This window comes from Miscanthus floridulus, chromosome 14 (genome assembly GCF_019320115.1).
Source record: "Miscanthus floridulus cultivar M001 chromosome 14, ASM1932011v1, whole genome shotgun sequence".
In the NCBI taxonomy this organism is placed as follows: Eukaryota; Viridiplantae; Streptophyta; class Magnoliopsida; order Poales; family Poaceae; genus Miscanthus; species Miscanthus floridulus.
Genome location: NC_089593.1, coordinates 98,020,307 through 98,038,378, shown reverse-complemented (window position 1 = coordinate 98,038,378; position 18,072 = coordinate 98,020,307). Strand labels below are relative to the sequence as shown.

At 44.3% G+C, this 18,072-nt stretch overlaps 1 protein-coding gene and 1 pseudogene across 2 annotated transcripts; both read left to right on the top strand.

The window, feature by feature from the left end:
* Positions 1 to 1,762: 1,762 nt before the first annotated feature.
* Positions 1,763 to 3,560, top strand: LOC136504612 (uncharacterized). 2 transcript variants are annotated; one of them, XM_066499571.1, is made up of 4 exons: positions 1,763 to 1,910; positions 2,345 to 2,427; positions 2,653 to 2,756; positions 2,920 to 3,560. In XM_066499571.1, the coding sequence occupies exons 1-4, from the start codon at positions 1,786 to 1,788 to the stop codon at positions 3,019 to 3,021; spliced, it is 414 nt and encodes a 137-aa protein (XP_066355668.1). In that variant the 5' UTR covers positions 1,763 to 1,785; the 3' UTR covers positions 3,022 to 3,560. The 2 variants fall into 2 exon arrangements, 1 of the variants encoding a protein (XP_066355668.1); XR_010770932.1 differs by lacking the exon at positions 1,763 to 1,910 and adding an exon at positions 1,935 to 1,951.
* Positions 3,561 to 5,039: 1,479 nt separating this feature from the next.
* Positions 5,040 to 18,007, top strand: LOC136504102 (uncharacterized; annotated as a pseudogene).
* Positions 18,008 to 18,072: the final 65 nt, after the last annotated feature.

Here is an 18,072-nt window from a genome sequence, read left to right as displayed (position 1 = left end):
AAAGAAAACTATGGTACCTCTTGCGTTCTCAGGAAGATGGGAAATAGTGACAGATGTTGTATGCTATTCTGAGGTGCCTGTTGCCGCTGGCCAGACGTTGAGTCCAGTTAGGTCAGGTACCTGTTGTTAATTTGTTTTGAACCTTTCGATAAACCGAAAACTTAGCATGCAGTGCTTGGCGATGCTTGACCTGCTTCTTCCCTGCTCTCGATCGGGCCCTTGCTCCTGGAAGCCATTTTTCGGTAGGAAGTCCATGGGCATGGGCATGGGCTCGAAAGTATCTTGTATCGGATATTTATAGCAATGGCGTATTTATTTATTTTGGTTCCTTTGAGGAAATCAACATATGCTTGGGCCATGGGTGGCCAAACATGCATCTTTAATCCTCCAGCTCGCCGCCCGCTCCAGCACCTGGCCCCCGCGCCGCGCGTCGCCTGCTCTCCTTCTTCCCTATTGGTGGAGCTCTCGGCCACATGCCTTGGTCGCGTGGGGCGGTAGCCAGCGGTCGATGGACTGCGGCGCAGATCCAGGCCCTGTGACGCCCTTGGCTGCCGGCGAGTCGCCGTTGACGTGAGCACGGAAGCTGAGTATGAGATACGGAGGAACGCCGGCGAGGACAGCCCTCAGCCTTAGGCGATTTCGATTTCTGAATATGTCTGAAGGTTTCTTACAGAGTTATGGCACTTATGTGCCTGATACTGACGCTGGCTTCTTAGGCCCACTTGACAGTGTAACACGAAAACGTAAATGACTTATAATACATAAAAAATACGCTACTGAAACGGGAACACGCCTTCTCCTTCTTGCTCTGTCTTCCTCACTCTTTCTCCTCGCGTGTTACAGGTCCTGGTGCGTGCAGATCCGGCGTTCCCCTGCCTGGATCTATCAGGCGTGGTGGCGATGCCTGAGGCGGCGGGAGGCCGCACGGGGCTTGCTGTCCGACTCGGCGCCGTGCCGGCCGCTGTGTGCACGTCCCCATGGCAGGCGCTCCGCGTGCTGGAGGCCGCGGTGGGGAGCGCCGAGGGCCACGACGCGGTGTGCGAGTCCACGCGGTCAGCGGTGCCCGCGGTTGTGTTCTCCCGGTGCTGTCTCCAGTTGATCCAGCGGTCGAGGTCCTAGCATTGGTAGCGTCTGTTCAGTGCCATTGCGGCTCGATCTGGCTGCCCCCCGCCCGTATCCGCGGTGTGAAGCCATCGGCGCCATGTCCCAGCATGGCTGGCCGGATGACGAAGACGGTGGACACCAGTGAGCTGCTAGATCCGGTTTTCATTAAGCTGTCGCTGGCCCGGATCTACGTCGGCAAGGCTTGTGGCGGCCACGCTTGATGGTGTGGCGGCGGCGGCTCGGGCGACGCGGCGAGCATATGGTGGGCAGCTAGTGTTTGGTAGTGGCGGTGGCGGCCGTGCGTGGTGGTGCACCTAGGGAGCTCAAGCAGCACATGGACAGCGTGGGCTACACGATGGCGGTGCGTCTAGGGCGTGCAGGCTGCTTGTGGACGGCTTGGTCATTGAGTGGCGGCAGCTGCATACGGGCGTGGTGATTGTTTGCTCCCGGCAATCGATCCATTGGTGGCAGTGGTGGCCTAAGCGCTGGTGCAAGGATCAGCGAGGAGGAGGCGGATCATGTCCCCAGCGGCAGCCCTACAGAGGACTCCAGCAGAGGCAACGGCCATCCAGATGACGTGGGGTGCCTATGGGCGGCGGAGGCCTGGAATCTGACAAAGCGGCAGCGGATCCTATCGGCTCGTGTCTGATCTGATACGTGGTGTCAGCTCACTTGAAGCGGATGAAAATGGCAACGGCGGAGGTTCACAACGATGCCGCACTAGGGGATGGCGGCAACTTGACGACTTCCACTCACTCAATCTGGCTGTTTCAGGAGAGGATGTCGGGAAGCAGGGATGTGCCGAGGTAAAAAAGAATTTCTTTTTTTTTGTGTTCTCTTTGTTGAGGTGTGAGTTTAAGTGCTCTTGGATTTCTTTTGGCTTCGGGGATATGAAGGCCGGATTAACGAAATCTATTATCTAAAAAAATACTCCCTCCATCCCAAATTGTAAGTCATTCCAAGAATCTTGGAGAGTCAAACTTTTTCAAGTTTGACTAAAATTATAGAGAGAAACACAGAGATTGATGACATCAAATAGGTATAATATAAAAATATAACTAATGAAGAATCTAATGATACTTACTTGGTATGATAAATATTATTATTTTGTTATATAAATTTGGTCAAACTTGAAAAACTTTGACTCTCCAAGATTCTTGGAATGACTTATAATTTGGGATGGAGGGAGTATAATATATGATGGCATATCTCTTGACTTGAGACTTGAGTACATGTATAGGCTGGGCGTGAAATTTGGTGTGGGCTGGGGCGAGGTCCGTCAGGAGGGCGTCGTCGGACGACGAACAGCCGCGGGGGAACCCAGTAAGATTTCCACAATTGTGTCTACCAGTTGTCACTATAATTTTTAACCTTGTACGTCCACCATTCCCAACAAATGGATTGGGAAATATTGGGCTCATGGGATGGGTTAAATTTGTCTCAGAAAATGCTGGCTATTTGCTTGGAGTACTAGTATGAATTGAAGGGTTGTTGATTGTGCTTCCAGTTCATTAATACAAACTGTCAGTGATGTGTTATGTGTTGTAGATCAAGAGGATGAGCGGGTGGGACATGTGCCCTGTAACTGTAAATACTGTTTGAAGTCATCTCCTCCTGTTTTAGTTGGAAGAAAGAAGAAGAATCATGTGCAGGTATCCTATAGTGTAGTGTCTTTCCTTTATCTTGTTTTATTATCAGTAGGCATCTCTTGAAACTATGATGAGGAAATTTGGAATGTAGCAATCGATGTGAATAATTGCAAATGCCGAAGACATGGTTGACAAAGTATTAACGAACATGTGTTCTGTTTGGTAGGTTGATGGCAATTGCAAAAGGGTTGCTCGTCCTGCTGCGAAGAATGACAGCAAGGAATGTGCTGATTTACTGAGGGCGTACAGCTACGCTTATCCGCGATGATCATCTCATGGCGCTGCCTGAGGACATGAGGAAGGACTGGCTGCTCTTGGAGATCAGGAACCAGTGAACTGAGAGGCTTGTCCTGTTTGCGTTGCACGTACACGGCAACTGACACACAGCATGCGTGGCAATTGGCAATGTGGTCGAGTGATCTGTTTATCTAGTGCTGGTTATCGTAGTATTCGTTTGCCAGATGTAATTTCCTAGCCTCTTGTTGGGCCATGTAATGCATTGTCCGTGACATGAGGAAGGACTGGCTGCTCATGGAGTTCGGAACCAGTGAACTGAGGCTTGTCCTGTTTGCGCTGCATGTACACAGCAACTGACAGCATGCGTGACAACTGACAATGTCGTCGAGTGATCTGTTTATCTAGTGCTGGTTATGTGGTATTTGTTCCCAGATGTAGTTGCCCTAGCCTCTTGTTGGGCCATGTAATGCAATGTCTGTGACGTTTCCCTAAGCTAGTATGAATCTTCTTCAAATTGTAAATATGTGCTGCTGTTTGCGTGTGACTATGTGAGCACATGAAACTAATGGATTGCATTGAGCTATTCCACACCGTTTGCCGATCCTAACATGTCATTGTTTCATCAATTTCATCAGGTCAATGCACCCATAAATTTCACTACTCTTCAAGAGGGAACTGCAGCAACCTCTTCCGGATTTGTTTGCAGGAACCCTTCTGAATTTTGTTCAATTTTTTAACCAAAACCTAACAATCTGACCTCACACGTCCCTTTAGCCTGGCCAGCCCTTTAGCATACTTAGGCCCTGTTTGGATCCATTAATAGTAATAGTTAGCTAGCTGCTAGCTCATAGCTAACTATTAACTGCTATTAGCTTGTTTTGCCCGACTAGTAAAATAATTGTTAATTGGGTATTAGCTAACAAATAGCTAAACTATTAGCTGGATCATGCTTGATTCAAAGCAGCTAATTACTATAGCTTGTTTTGCCCAACTAGTGAAATAATTATTAATTAGGTATTAGCTAACAATTAGGTAAACTGTTAGCTGGATCCTGCTAGGATTCAAAGCAGCTAATTACTACTAGCTTGTTTTGCTCAACTAGTGAAATAATTGTTAATTGGGTATTAGCTAACAGTTAGCTAAACTATTAGCTGGATCCTGCTTGGATTCAAAGTAGCTAATTACTATTAACTTGTTTTGCCCAACTAGTGAAATAATTGTTAATTGGGTATTAGCTAACAATCAGCTAAACTATTAGCTGTATCCCATTTGAATTCAAAGTAGCTAATTACTATTGACTTGTTTTGCTAAACTAGTGAAATAATTGTTAATTAGGTATTAGCTAACAATTAGCTAGTTGAACTGTTAGTTGGATCCTCCTTGGATTCAAAGCAGTTAATTACTATTAGCTTGTAAACTATTAGCTAGATCTTGCTTGGATTGAAAGCAGCTAATTACTATTAGTTTGTTTTGCCCAACTAATGAAATAATTGTTAATTGGGTATTAGCTAACAATCAGCTAAACTATTAGCTGGATCCCATTTGAATTTAAAGGAGCTAATTATTAAATCTCTCTGTCCCACTATATCTGTCGTTCTTGCAGTATGTTTAAGTGTCTAGATTCATAGCATGTTCCATGTACCCATACACACCGTATGTCTAGGTTTAGAGAATCTTTGTTGTACCTGGTTAGAAAGCTACACATATACGAGACAAAGGGAGTGCCAATTGGCTGCTTGGATCCAAACATGACCTTAGCGGGTCTAGACCTACCTACCTGTGTCTGGTAACTAACGCCAGGCCCACAAGGCCTAGCACTATCGAACCCACACCCACGCCGCAGCCGAATCTTCCTCTCAGCATAAGCTGAGCGACAAAATTAAGCGGCAAACCTCCATTTCTTCTCCTCACGCTCCTTGCGTGTGTTTCCCTCGCACAAAACTCCAGAACGCAAAACCCTCTAGTCTAGGCCAGTCCCATACCACCTACGCGGCTACTCCCACTTGAATCTCCCCCTCCACCCCGATCGCAGGCTGATTGGCGGCAACAATGGTGCGGAGGCGGAGCGACATCGACTGGTATAGCGTGTTTCTGTCCGCCTTTTCTCACGACGGCGCGGTCGATGCTAGCTCCGACTCCCCAGGGCCAGCGTCGCAAGCCCCCGCATCTCCAGGCGGCCGCCAAAGGTTTGAGGAGCCACGCAACGAGTTAGAGCGGCGCTTTGGCCCCGGCACGCAGGTTGATGACGGGCCGCACTTCCGACTCCCCCGTGCGGTGGCCAAGGTACGCACACCTGCTAGCTCGCTCCTGTGCTCTTGCAACGAAAACGAGCTGTGGTGTTTGATTATCTGTGCACTTTCTACGTAGGTTTTGTTCGCTCCCTTTGTCAGCTACATCCCATCAGTTATTATTCATAGTACCATTTCTCGCTTGGTTTGCAGGCTGCTGTTGGTTTGGGACCGGATGTGGATGTTCCTTCTGCTTCTAAGGGCGTAGATGATTTCAGTAAGATTCCTACACTTGCCGTCGTTACCAGTTTTAACCTTGCACATCCGCGGATGGTTAAGGCTGGATTGGGAGAATTTGGGCTCATGGCATGGGGTTATTGAGTTTATCGCGGGAATGCATGCTATCCCTGTGAAGTATCAATGAACAAAACAGTCGTTGAATCTATTGTAGCTGTTCACTGATACAAGCTGTCACTGATTTGTTATATTTCATTTGTGTGTAGGTCTGGTAGATGAGGATGAGCAGGGGGAACATGTGAGCCATGAACACTGTTCGAAGTCATCTCCCAAGTTTAGTGGGCAGAAGAAGAATGATGGCCAGGTAAAATACACTTTTTTCAACTCTTGCTTTGTTGATCCACATGCATCCCTATCTCGCTCCTGTGCTCTTGTATCGAGCTGTATTCTTGTATCAAGCTGTGTTGTTTGATTATCTGTGCGTGTTCAGTTCTTGAAGTGTGTGCCTAGGTTTTGTGCGCTCCCTTTATGAGCTACATCGCGTTGGTTATTCAGAGTACCATTTCTCGTTTGGTTTGCAGGCTGATGTTGGTTTGGGACAGGATCTTCCTTCTGCTTCTAAGGGCATATACGATTTCAGTAAGTTTCCTACGCTTGCTGTCGTTATCATTTTTTAACCTTGCACATCTACAAGTGGTTAATACGTGTCTAGGCACTGTCACGAAAAAAAAAGACTACAAGTGGTTAAAGGTGGATTGGGAGAATTTGGGCTCATGTATCACAGGAATGCATGCTATCTATGCGGAGTATCAATTAGAATAAATCAGTCGTTAAATCTTCTATAGTTGTTCACTGGCAGGATCCTGGATCCTACCGCAACTGCGAAGAGCGTAGGGGTACGAGGTGGGAGGCTGAGGTCATAATTTCCGTCACCGGGTTGGTGCCGTGGTGACGAGGGGCAGCGGCGCTAGGGTGAGCGGGCGCGCATGATCACGAGAGGGAGAAGGGAGGCTCGGTAGATGGCCCTTGAGGCCAGGAAAGAATATTACCTTGCTTCATTATTTCCAAAAGAGTCAAGGGGTATTTATCCCTTCACCTTACAAGCAAATCAATCACGATCCTATAATTATGGAAATAGGAAAAATATCTAAAGATAGCCTATCCTGAGCGCCTAGCCCTCTAGCCACCGGTGTGGCCTAGCCACTAGGTTGGCCCTGGTGTTGATACGTGACGTCGGTCATAACATTCATTGATACAAGCAGTCACTGATTTGTTATGTTTCATTTGTGTGTATAGGTCCGGTGGATGAGGATGAGCAGGGGGAACATGTGAGCCGCAAACACTGTTCGAAGTCATCTCCCAAGTTTAGTGGGCAGAAGAAGAATGATGGCCAGGTAAAATACACTTTTTTCAAACCCCCCCCTCTCTCTCTCTCTCTTGCTTTGTTTATCCACGGGCATCTCTATCTTGGACATTTATGACTTATGAGGGAATTGTGAATGCAGCTACCCTTGAATAAAAGGAGAAACCGAGGCCATGGTGGAAAAATGAAACCTTATGTGAACAAACGGAGGGCTCATGCCACTGATCCAGAGGAGTCTGATTATGAAAGTTCACTTCCCAGTAGATTCTCTGAGAGGTAGGCGTCCATTTTCCTTGTGTGTTTATAGACAAGTTATTTATGTTATTACCTTTCTAACTAGTAATTTTATGATTTTATCTGTGCATTTTGTACAACCATCTGGGTTAATGAAAATGTGACCTTATATGGAAATTTGTATGCTTTTTAAAGATATTCTCTGCCTTACTTAATAGTTATGTTTCACAAGCATTTGCATATTGTGCACGTATGGTCATATCTATTGGCATGTATGATGTACTAAATTATTGTATTTATAACTTATTACTTCGCTCCATTTAGAAGTATCAATCATCAGCTCTAATCCTGCATCCTTCTATGCAGGAGGAAGCAACAGCTTCATAATTCATCTTCTGTTCATTCTCGAAAGGTTGGTATTTGATACTAATTGTTAGAATGGCATTATCCTAGCCATTACTAGTTTTCATATCTCATTCATTTCGGGACCTAATAGCAGATCATATCTGCATGTAATTTTATAGGCTGTATTAATTATGCTACATTAGAGGATATTTTGTATTCTTTCCTTTGCATGTACACTCACTGTTTTATAAGTACTGTCTACAACAAAAAATTTATTCCCCCCTATCTTCTTTCATGGTACCAGCCTAATTCATGATCCTGCTACCTCTCCTCTCTCTTCCTGCTCCTCTCTTTCTTACCATGGGTGAGCACCCACAAGCATATCCTATTGCCACACTAGCTGCAACCATTGCTGCTGCTCTTCCCCATGAACGCCATGGCCCTTCAAGTGAACACCACCTCTCCATGATATACATGGACTCAGGTGCTTCTTAGCACCACTCTTCCAACTCTGGTAATCTATCCACTCCTCAACACATGCCTCCTTCCAGAGTCATGGTGGGTGATGGTTCTCACCTAATACCGCCTCTGGCTCTACTCCAATCCCATCTTAGACGCATCAGGGCTACAAACAAATGTGGCCAAGAGCTCTGCGGTCCCAATATGATGCTAGGGTGATGAGCTCTCAGTGATCACTATGACCCCTTCCTGTGAGATCAAGGAATTCCCGTGCAAATATTTTGGTTTGCCGCTGTCGATAAGGAAGATGACAAGGCGGAATCACAACCCATCATTGACAAGATCCCTGATATGCTACCTGGGTGGAAGGTAGCTCTGCTGAACACCATTGGGCGATCTGTCCTCATCCATGCGGTGCTCACCATCATGCCGATCTACATGCTAATAGCCATGGATGTCCCCAAATGAGTGATTTCGCGCGATTGGCAAATGCTGTCGGGCATTCCTCTAGAAGGGACATCGGGATGTCAGTGGCGGGCACTGACCGATTGCTTGGGAAAGGGCTTGCAAGCCGATGAAGTTGGGAGGCTTAGGCATCCACAACTTGGAGACCTTGGGATGGGCTCTTGGAATGCGTTGGTTGTAGTTGAGCAAGAAGACGGATCATACGCGGCCATTGGATAAGTTTGATGTTGTGATGCACCCTTGTGCCAAATCCATGTTTGCAATCTCGATCACTTCTATGGTGGGAAATGGGCAGAACACAAAGTTCTAGATAGACCTATGCCTCCACGGCAAGTCCGTCCAAGATCTAGCGCTGGATCTGATCCCCTTCATCAAAAGGCGTGCTATGGGATGACAAAATGTGGCCAAGGCACTTCAAGATTGGACCTAGGTTCACGACATTTCTGGAGGTCTCTCGGCTGCGGTGATTGTCAACTGTCTACGGTTTTGAGATGGGTTTGGGATGATTTTAGCTACATGCAGACCAAGAAGACGTCCATGTATGGAGTCTGTCGAGCTCTGGTCCATAGTCTGTCGAGCTCTCTGGTTTGTATACCACCAAGTTCGCCTATTGTCGATTCTTCAATGGTGCTATTGTTTTTGAGCCTCACAAGCACATCTGGAACACATGGGAACCATTGAAGTGCAAGCTCTTTCTCTGGATGGTGGCACACAAGCGATGCTAGATGGTAGAACACCTGGCTCGCCATGGATTGCCTCACCCTCCATGGTGCCCTTTATGCGACAAAGAGAGTGAGACTATTGACCATGTCTTGATATCTTGCGTGTTCTCATGCCAAGTGTGGTTTGTTGTGCTTCATCATCTAGGACTTGATGTCCTTGCGCCTTCACAAGATGACGATGAGTTCCAATCTTGGTGGTGATGAAGCACACGTGGGATGGCCAAGGAAGCGAGGAAGGGACTAAACACATTAGTCATCCTCATTGCTTGGATGATCTAGAAACATTGGAATCAATGCATGTTTGAGAACATCTCACCCTCAGAGGCGATGGTGTTGCATGAGGTGCACAACCAAGGTCACCTATGGGTGATGGTAGGAGCCAAGGCGTTGGGCTCTCTTCTAGGACATTAGTAGAGCTATGTTGTTTTTATCTAATTAAAAGGGCGCGAATGTAAAAAAAACTAACCCAAGTCATGGAATTAGCATGTATTCAGACCGTTTTTTCTACTTATAATGAAATGATACGCAGTCCTCCTACATGTTTGAGAAAAAAGTATACCCTTTTGCCTCTCTATGAAGGATCTTCAAACCAAGATATTGATGCTTTGTTGCAATAGCTCCGGTGAACCTATACCCTATCCCTCTAGCACTGCCATGTGCCTTCATTATGCCATCCATCGACAACACACTCTGGCATCATTGCCTTGGTCATGTTGGAACTTCTATTCTTCAACACCTCGCCACCACAAACACCATCTCATGCAATAGATCAGCTACTCCTACTTGTCATGCATGTAAATTAGGAAAGCATACCAAGCTTCTATTTTAGTCTTCTTTGTTGCACACAAATAAATCTTTCCAGATTGTTCATTGTGATGTATGGACATCTCCAATTAAAAGTATATCCGGCAACAAGTATTTTCTTGTTTGTTTAGATGATTACATTCATCACTGTGGGCTTTCCCTCTTGTACAAAAATTTGACATTTTAGTGCCTCACACCACAAAATACTCGATTCTCCTATATCAAATGCAACAATGGAAAATAATTTGGCAACGCATTCACTCGAGATTTCTTCCTCACCCTCGGCACCCAGCTACTTTTCTCCTGTCACTACACATCGCAACAAAATCGTAAAGCCAAGCACATCATTAGAACTAACAATAACATCATCCAAGCTTTGCTTTTCGAAGTATGTCTACCTCCTAAGTTTTGGGCTGAAGCACTTCTTACATCAACACACATCCTTAATCGCCTCCCATAAAAACCTTAAATTTCACCATCATATGGTCACCTTCGGGTTTTTGGATGTCGATGTTATCCTAACCTTTCCTCCACAATTCCTCACAAACTTGCTCCTCGGTCTACAGAGTGCATCCTTCTTGGATACCCCACAAACCACAAAGGATATTGTTGCCTCATTTGTTTACAAATTGTGTGATTATATCATGACATATTTTTTTGATGAATCATGTTTTCCACATGCGGATCGATCCGCACTAGACTCTTCTTCATAAAGGTTCTTGGAGGAGGATGACTGCTGCATCCTGCCCTTTGTCTTGGCTCCAATGCCCACACAAAGGGCCCATCATGGTGGAATCGTTGTGATACGTGTTCCAAACACGTCTCTATTTTATGAGGAGTTGCTAAAATCAGCCGACAGCCACAAAACTGCATCTGTGTAGTCTTCTTCAGCACATGCCTACCCTTCGCTTCTTCCATGCCAGGCACACCCCCTATGCCACACGTAGTCCTTGCGCACACGCCTTCTTTGCCGCACGTGGCTCCTGCAATCGTACCGACGATAGTTGTCTCCCCTGCACCAAGGCCTACTTTGAAACCCCAAATCAAGTGCGTGGGAGTTACAATGGCCTATCAGTGCCCACATAGCAGTGTCAAGCCTATCCAAAACTCACACCCAATGTCTACCTATGCTAGTGGCGAAGCTAGAGCAAATTAGAGGGTGGTGCGCTTCTCTTATAGGTGTGAAAATTTAAACTGCAAACATGGTGAAAGTTTGATCCTAATATTGGTTTTTCAAATTTTTGTGGGTGCATACACACCAACAAGCTACAACGTAGCTTCGCCACTGACCTATGCCAAGATGGCATTCGCGTTCCCAAGGACTACCTCACCTATAGTGCCTCCATCATCGACCCACCATCTCTTCAATGCTGAAAAAATACCATGGTGCGCTCGCTGATCTGTTTTGGCGTGCTGCCATGGTCGAGGAGTTCAATGCTCTCACAACCAACCAAACATGGGACCTTGTCCCACCTCCCAACTCCAATGTCATCTTGGCAAATGGGTGTACCAAAACACGTACAACTTCGATGGCTCCTTGGCTCGGTACAAGGCACACAGTAGTTTTGCGTGGTTTCTCACAGCAACCTAGCATTGATTACGTTGAGACTTTCAACCTCATCATCAAATCAGCGACAATCAAAACAGCTATTGACCTATGCACCAACTCGATGTAATGTAAAGAACGCCTTTCTCAATGGCGTCCTTCAAGAAATGGTGTATTGTCAGCCACCTTTGGCTTCATTGACCCTGCCAATCCCCATCATGTCTGCTGCCTCAACAAGTCCTTTGACGGTCTCAAACGGGCTCCCTGTGCCTAGATCAGTCAGTTCCTTGAGTTCATTCTCTCCATCTATTTCAAAGACTCCAAGTGTGACCCCCTCACTGTTCATCTTCAACCAAGGGTGCAAGACGGCATACTTGCTCCTCTATGTTGATGACATCAACCTCACTGTTTCCACTACAATTCTTCTTTATCGTGTCATCAACTCTCTCCAGCAAGAGTTTGCAATAACAGACCTTGGTCCACTCCATTACTTCCTTCCTTCCCATCACTGCTCCCAAGAGAAATATGCTGCTGAAATTCAGGAACACACCAAGATGACAAACTGCAACCCTAGGTCCACCGCCATTAAATCCACCTCCAAGCTTACAGCCAAAGGAGGAAGGACCTGTTGCTGATCCAAGCCCCTATAGGAGCCTTGCGAGCACCCTACGGTACCTCACTCTCACTCACCCCGACAGTATCACACATGCTATGCAGCAAGCGTGGTTGCATATGCACTGCCCTCAGGAGCATACTGTGGTACGTGAAAGGCACTTTAACCCATCGTCTTCAGCTCTCTCACAACTCTATCAACACCCTCACAGTGTACTCCGATGTTGATTGGGCGAGCTTCCTAGATACACGGCGATCCACATCTGGTTATTGAGTTTTTGTTGGTGAGAACCTCATTTCTTGGTCTTCCAAATGACAACATACCGTGCCTCGCTCCAATGAGGAAACCTTGTCCTTGAAGTTTGTTGGTTCTGCCAGCTGCTCGCTGAGCTCCGTCGTCCTCTATAGAAAACTACTGTTGTCTACGGTGACAACAAAAGTGCAGATTACCTCTCCATAGATCCCGCGCAACATTAGAGGACTAAACATGTGGAGATTGATTTTGTCCGTGAACGCGTCTTTCTTGGAGAAGTTCGTGTCCTTCACATTCCCACGACTCCCCAATATGTGTACATCTTCACCAAAGGGTTTTCGACTTGATCTTCAAGGAAGTTTGCCCCAGTCTCAACGTCCACTCTACCCCCAGTTGACACCGCAGAGGGATATTATAATGACATTATCCTAGCCATTACTGTCTTCCAATCTCAGTCATTACTGACTCTAATAGCAGATCATATCTGCATGAACTTTTATAGCCTATATTAATTAGGCTAGATTAGAGGTTTTGATTCTTTCCTTGCATATACACTCATTGTTGTACAAGTACAGCCTACAACAATAGAGAATTTATTCTCCCTATCTTCTTTCACTAAGCTATACCAAGAAGTGTACTTTGTGAATAATCATTAATTTCTTGTTCCGTAACTAATCATCCATGTTTTCCTGTTCCTTGAGTGTTAAAGTCACACAATCCTCATTTTGGATTAACTGCTAAATGTGAAAATTATATTATGTTGCATTTCAGTGTAATCCTATTGCATGCAATGTGTAATGAGCATATCATGTTTGACTTCAGTGGTCATAAGAACAGTAGAGATTGTAGTGAATTGGTTTTTACCATCAAGGACATTTCTTTGCATTACTGATGGCTTGGTTGCATTAATGATTGCTCACTAGCAAGGATGGGTAAGGTTGAGAAAAATAAACTCTCTTTGTTAACATGAGGTTACAAAGTTTTGTATTTTGCACTAAATCTTGTGTTCAGAAAGGTTGGGTGGTTATTCTCCTCTTTAATAGATACCGCTATACTTTCTATTGATAACTTACCATGGTATTATTTGTTTATAACAAGCTTGGCTGTCATATATATGTCACATTGTCAAGAGCAGTCCGTTTGTTGGGCGCTCTACCATGCTTTCTCATAGTAGTTTGATCCTGGCACCACTTTTACATGTAATTTTGAACTTATACATTTATTTGTACGAGTGGCCTTTAAGGTTCAAGATGTGGTTCTATTGGATGATGAAGATATGGAACCTAAGGAAGAAGTAAACCGTGAGATGTCTGACAGACTGTAAGCTCCTCTCTAGTGTTGTATTCATCATGTACACTGTTAGCTTACCTTTGAGTTTATGTTTCAACTCAACCAGTTGTGTTTTCAGGAATGAACCAAAGATCTACTACCCATCAAGGTGAATATTGTGCATTTTTCTCCGAAGATCATGAATTCATGGTCGATGTTCATTTTACCTTCCGTTGACTTTTATTATGTGAACAGAGATGATCGAGAAGCTGTCGTGCTCACCAGATCTGATATTAAATGTCTTGATCCTGAAGTATTTCTGTCTTCACACGTGATAAACTTCTACATCAAGTAAGTGGTAACTTTATATTATGATTTTTTTCCTCAAACTGCTTCAGTGTATCGCTTATATTTCAAACAAATAAGAAGTAATCAATGAAAGGGTTACCTGTGGGAGTATTTAGGTGTTAATGCTTGCTATTTTTTTAAGAAATTTAATGCTTGGTCTTCTACTGTTGTTTCGCATTCTATTGTCTTATACACCACCAAACTATTCACTGTGGGCTATTTAGCTGAAGAATTTGTAAAGTAGTATTATGTGAACTCTGAGCTATGCTATTTCCTGGGAGGTATTAAGACTGCACTCTGTATTCTTTCTGAGATTTTGCTGTGCAGGTACATCGAAAGGACCAGATTGTGTAATGAAAATTTCAGAGAGAAATTCTACATATTTAACACGTATTTTTTTGGAAAGCTTGAAAAAGCATTGTTTCAGCGGGTATGATCTTTTTTTGTGATGAAGTCATACTTCTCTTACCAAATGTCTTGCATTATGTCTTTGTTCAAAATTGGGATAATTATACTATTCAGGGTACGTAATACATGAGCGCCTTGTAATAAGTTTATGTTATTTTTTCCCCAAACTTGTCAAGAGAGCTGCTCATCCCCTTGTTAAGAAGGAATGAATCATTAGTACCCAAATACAAAGAAGGAAAAACGGACACACACACACACCAACTCAAATAGTTAAACTTTCATATGCGACACGTCTGAGAGAAATGCTATCCAAACAAAAGATATGTGTGGCATGATAGAGCTCAAACCGGAAGCTCCTGCCGAGAACCAGACTAGACCTTCTTCATGGATCCCACAGACCACAACTGTACTTAGACTCAAACACACACTTGTTTTAGTGTTTCGAAAGAAGCCACAACCAAAATGGCCTGCGAGTTAAAGCCTTTCAACTAGGGTTCATTCATTGATTGTGCCGCAGCGCACCACCATTATTGGAAGGAGATAGGATCAACTGCTATGGAATACGTAGTTTATATTCTTCCTTGCTAGTGGCTATGAGGTAGATCCTTCTTTTCTTGGGTGGGACTAAAATTCAAAAGTTGCATACCCAGTTCTGAAAGCTCTCGTACAAGGCAAGGTCTGTGGAAGGGATTTTTTTCTTCTTTTCTTGTGTGGGACCACAATTAAAAAATGGTATACCCAGTTCTGAAAGCTCCCATACAAGATGAGGTCTGCAAAAATAAATTTCTAGACAGCCATACCCTTTCTTACTCTACAAGGAGGCTGGTTCGAACCTAGGACCTCCAAGCCACAAGTAAAGGGAATTTCTAGATAGCCTTACCCTTTCTTATTCTGCAAGGAGGCTAGTTCGAACCTAGGACCTCCAAGCCATAAGTAGAGACTCAACCACTGTGCCAAGCCGCATTCTTGAGTGTGAAACTTCAATTAACTAATTATTTTCTTTTTGAGTGAGGAATTGCCATTTTTCTTGTGCCCCTTGTGACCTGGTCCGCTTATCGGTTGGGTGCACATTTTGGGATGTGTTTGCCTCGCATGAAGGTCATCCTTCTGCATGGGTAGATGCGTATAATCTTATAGAGAAGGGCGTTTGGTTGCCCGCACGGATGGATGCAGAAATACACCATCATCTCATATGAGTGCAAGCCCCAAATTTAGCTTCTCTCATGCAGGCTCGGTGGATGCATTGCATTTGCAATAGGCCCACATGTCAGTATCAGGTGGAGTGGCCACTGCACCCGCTCATAGAAACAACCAAACATCTTTACAAGTTCATTGCATCCGTGTATACAAGGTCGCTGCATCTGCCCATGCAATCGGACACTCTTCTTTTTGGTTCATTGCATCTACTCATCATGCTTCCACTCATTCAGGATATACAATGCAGGTTTAAGAAGGCAACTAAACACATCCTTGAGTTTTATTCAACTGCATTTCAATATAGCTCATTTGCACTATTTTCCCACCAGTCCTTCACAAAATTTGATCATCTTGTTTTTCTAATAAAAATTCCTCCCGGTTTTCTTCTCTCATTTCTTTTGTGTTCATGTGTTGACATTATCTTCTGTGCTACTTGTTTATTCATCATGTTTTTTATATTACCATAACATGTTATCTTATATGACAAAATTTATTTCTTCCGTTGGATTTTGTTCTAGCGTGACTTCCCAAAGTTGAGAAGATGGTGGAAAGGTGTCAATATATTCAATAACGCATACATCATCTTGCCTATCCATGCCAAGTAAGTTCATACTGGATAAGACATTTACATTATGAAGCCAAAATACAATTATTAATATAATTTGTTCTCAAAGGCACACTTGTATAAGTTTAAGACATTATTAGCTTGTTAGCAAGCCTCATGGTTCATGTGGATCCATTTTAAATTCTATCATATTAGGAATGTGGCTCAGAGGTTCCTAATGTTCTCCTTATCCCTGTATTGCTGTTAAACCTTTTTTTATTGTCACCTGAAATGTTGCCTTTTAGCATATGCTGAATGCGTTTGAAACCTACAATCATGTTTTTCATGATGTACCTTTTTATATAGTATATTTTATGGAGACTTTCCTATTTGCATTTGTAAACCAGGGAGCACTGGAGCTTGGTAATCATTTGCCTTCCTCCAAAAGAGGAAATTTCAGAACCAATCATACTTCATCTGGACTCCCTAGGGATGCATCGCAGTAATAAGATCTTGAACACAGTTGGGAGGCAAGTAACAATCTCAGCTATAGTTATCCAGCTAGAGTTTAGCTATTTTTCACTCTTGTTATTCAGAAACAAGAAATTCTAAGATATGGCAGACTTGCTTGCTGCTGAGTTTTAGTGTAAGTGACCTACTGTACTCTTCACAACACTGACAACACTGACAGCATCAACTACATGTTGCAGGTACCTTGAAAAGGAATGGCGCTTCTTATCCGTTGCAGAGCCAGCTTGGCCGTGTCTTCTAACTGATATACGCAAGGAAACTGTCCAGGTACATTCAGTTTACCAATGTTGCAAAGTAACACTATAAAGTGCTTCCATCATCAGTTCCCCTTGGTATATAGGTTTCCAGATGTTTGCGTTAAATATTTGTTGAGATTGCGATTACTTGGTACAGTTTACTGGTAAATCAATATAACATGGTTTTAACAACTGCTAGGTTCCGCAGCAGAATAATGCGTACGACTGTGGCATCTTCATGCTTTATTATATTGAACAGTTTATAAAAGTGGCACCAGCAAGGTTCGCAACCGATAAACTTGGCATGGTTAGTGCTGCCACCTACTTTCTGTACTTGTTCAGTTGTTACCATGCTGTTTCTTTGAGCTTTTAAGACTGACTGAGATGTTTGATACTGCACTTGTGTATTCCACAGTTTAGTCGCAGTTGGTTCAAACCTGAAGAAGCATCTGGTCTAAGGCAGAGAATAAGAGAGCTACTGCTAGAAGAATTCGAAAGTGCCAGTCTGCATGATGCTATATCAAAAGCAGATGCATATGTGGGCTGTGACAGCATAAAGGACGGGGAATTGGAAGCAGACAACTCAAAAATGATCGTAGAGGTGGGTGACGCTGCTAAGAGTATAAAAGGCATCAGTGTTGCGGAATCAGATGAAGCAAGTGGGGAGTTTGGAGACACTGGTAAGACTAGCAAATGCATCAAGGTCTTGGCATCAGAAGAAGCAAATATGGAGTCTGGATACCCTGTTAAGAGTATGGAAGACATCGCTGATGTTGCAGTAGTAAACAAAGGGCCTACTTGCAGCAGCAACAAATGCAACGAGGAAAACGCAGGCTCATGTTCAGATAGCGTCATCAAAGACAAAAAAGGTTCAGTAAAAATAGATTCTGGCAGCTCAAAAGCTGAGAAAGAAGGCAAACCGATTGTAACTGCATCGCCAGAAAGATTGAAGAGGAATGATGAGGCCATGGGTAGCACGCCAATTCCGGATGCAGTTAGTGACAACGGTGTGTCGGAGGGGAATGAGGAGGTCACTGGTAGTAGCATGCCAATTCCGGATGCAGTTTGTGAGATCACTGGGACCAAGGTGTGGATCACAAGAGTTTACAGAAGGACAAGTGGAACAACGTTGGAACCTGGCAATTGGTGTTGGAGCAGCGGCGGATCCAGCAGGGATGCACGCAGGAAATTCATAGAACACTTCTCTCGAAAATAGTAAGAACTAAGAACTAAGAGCACCATTTGAACTAGACATCTTGGTTCCAGTTCCAGGTCAGGTAC

Coding starts and splice junctions, on each gene's coding strand:
- LOC136504612 (XM_066499571.1), top strand. CDS start 1,786: ATGAAAATGGCAACGGCGGAGGTTCACAACGATGCCGCACTAGGGGAT. Junction 1,911..2,344: donor GGAAGCAGGGATGTGCCGAG/GTAAAAAAGAAT, acceptor GTACATGTATAG/GCTGGGCGTGAAATTTGGTG. Junction 2,757..2,919: donor AGAAGAAGAATCATGTGCAG/GTATCCTATAGT, acceptor TCTGTTTGGTAG/GTTGATGGCAATTGCAAAAG.